The 1,715-nt window shown below is 74.4% G+C and overlaps 1 protein-coding gene across 1 annotated transcript in view; it reads right to left on the minus strand.

The window, feature by feature from the left end:
- The window catches only part of LOC107109713 (zinc transporter ZIP1-like), a 16,668-nt gene that overhangs the window by 12,310 nt on the left and 2,643 nt on the right, over positions 1-1,715 (minus strand). The window contains exon 2 of the mRNA XM_015410393.1: positions 442-663. Coding sequence (XP_015265879.1) covers positions 442-663 — 222 coding nt within the window. The remainder of the gene's footprint in view (positions 1-441; positions 664-1,715) is intronic.

The following is a 1,715-nucleotide window of genomic DNA, read 5'->3' on the forward strand; positions in this document are numbered from 1 at the left end:
GGGTTGGGGGGGGGCAGCCGGGTGACTTGGCCGGAAGCAGCAGCGCCGCCCTTGGGCCCCTGGCATGGCCGGGAGGGGAGGGAGCAGGTGCCCTGGGCAGGGTTGGGGGGGGGCAGCCGGGTGACTTGGCCGGAAGCAGCAGCGCCGCCCTTGGGCCCCTGGCATGGCCGGGAGGGGAGGGAGCAGGTGCCCTGGGCAGCAGGCGCGCTTCCTCTGCCGGAGACGCGGGAGCCTCCGCCGCCAGGGGGCCTCCTGGGCCTGGGCAGACCCTAACCCCTCCCCCTCCCCCCCCCCGCAGGTCCAGGGAGATGGAGCTCCGACGGGGCCCGAGGGGCCGGCTGCCTGCCGAGGGGGTCCGGCCCTGGGAAGGGGCCTGCTTCCCTCCCTCCCTCCGCCCCGCGCCGCCGCCGCCGCCCCCGCCGGCGTCCCGCCCCCACTCACGTCGATGAGCTGCTGCTGCTCCTTCTCGGTCATGTCGCTGAGGCGGTAGTACTTGCCGGCCAGGTCCCCGGCCAGGCCGCCCAGGGCGTCGCTGGCCACCCGCTCCACCTCCCGGCGTTCAGCCCGCGTGCAGGCCGGCGGCATGCTCAGGCCGCGGATGCTCCGTCCCGTCCGCACCCGCGAGGACAGCACGTAGCGCTCGTCGAAGTGGCCCGCCTTGATCTGAGCCAGCCAGAGAGGGGGAGAGAGAGCGAGAGCGCGCAAGCCATCGGACGCAGGCCGGAGGGGGGGGCTGCGGGGCCCGCCTCCCCCTCCTCCTCCTCCAGGGAGACCCCCTCAGCCTAGCAGCGGCATTGGCATTCCCGCGCCGCCGGGCCTCCGCCGCGGAGAGAGAGGACGGACCGGGCTACCCTCCCGACGGAGTCCCAGCCCGCGGCCGCCCCCGCCCCGCCCCCTGGGTCTCCGGACTCTGCTGCGGCCTCGCCTCCTCCCCGCGCCTCTCCGCTCCCGCCGGGGGTCTTCTCTGCCGACTAGGCCGCCCCGCGAGGGAGGAGCGGAGAGGGCGGGTGTTTAGGCTACCGGCGGGGGGGGTGGGGCGGTGCCTGATCCGGGGTGGTTCGTAGCCTGTTGGGGGAGGCAGTGCCCCGACCTGGAGAGGCCAGGCTAGCCACCACTCCCTATAGATGGCGGTGGGCTAGCCCGATCCCGTCAGGTCGTCTCGGAAGCTCAGCGGGGTCGGCCCTGGTGGCTGGTGTTTGGATGGGAGACCTCCGAGGAACACCAGCGGTCGGCAGGCCAGGGGCAGGCCAGGCCAGAGCCGCCCGCCTCTGAGACGTCTCTTGCCTTAAAAGACGCAAGTCTAGCTCGCCACCTGGCGGTGCACAAGGCTGAAAGGCCTGCTGGGACTGGTCCTTGCCGGGCAGACTTCGGAGGATCCCCCCCTGGCCATTCCGCACGCAGCGCCATAGGAAAAGCCGTTTGTTTGTATGGGGCGGCAGAACGGCTGCACTGCCCTGGCCCGGAAGGAAGCCAGGCGCCGCCGCCGCCGCCGGACCCAGGAGCAGTCCCCGCCCAGAGGCCAGGGGGAAGGGCTCGGGCCAGGGGAGAGAGGGCCGGCCCCCCTGCCGGGCCTGGGGGAGGTCTGGCGCTTAGGGTGGGGGCGGCGCGAGGGGACTGACAAGCACGGGGCGAAGGGCGGCCCCCGTGGGGAAGCCTCGGCGAAGCCCCGCCCCCCCTCCGGCGGCTCCTCCCCCCCCGCGGACTCCCGCAGGACT

Source organism: Gekko japonicus, unplaced genomic scaffold (genome assembly GCF_001447785.1).
Source record: "Gekko japonicus isolate JY-2015 unplaced genomic scaffold, Gekko_japonicus_V1.1 scaffold1830, whole genome shotgun sequence".
Lineage (NCBI taxonomy): Eukaryota > Metazoa > Chordata > Lepidosauria > Squamata > Gekkonidae > Gekko > Gekko japonicus.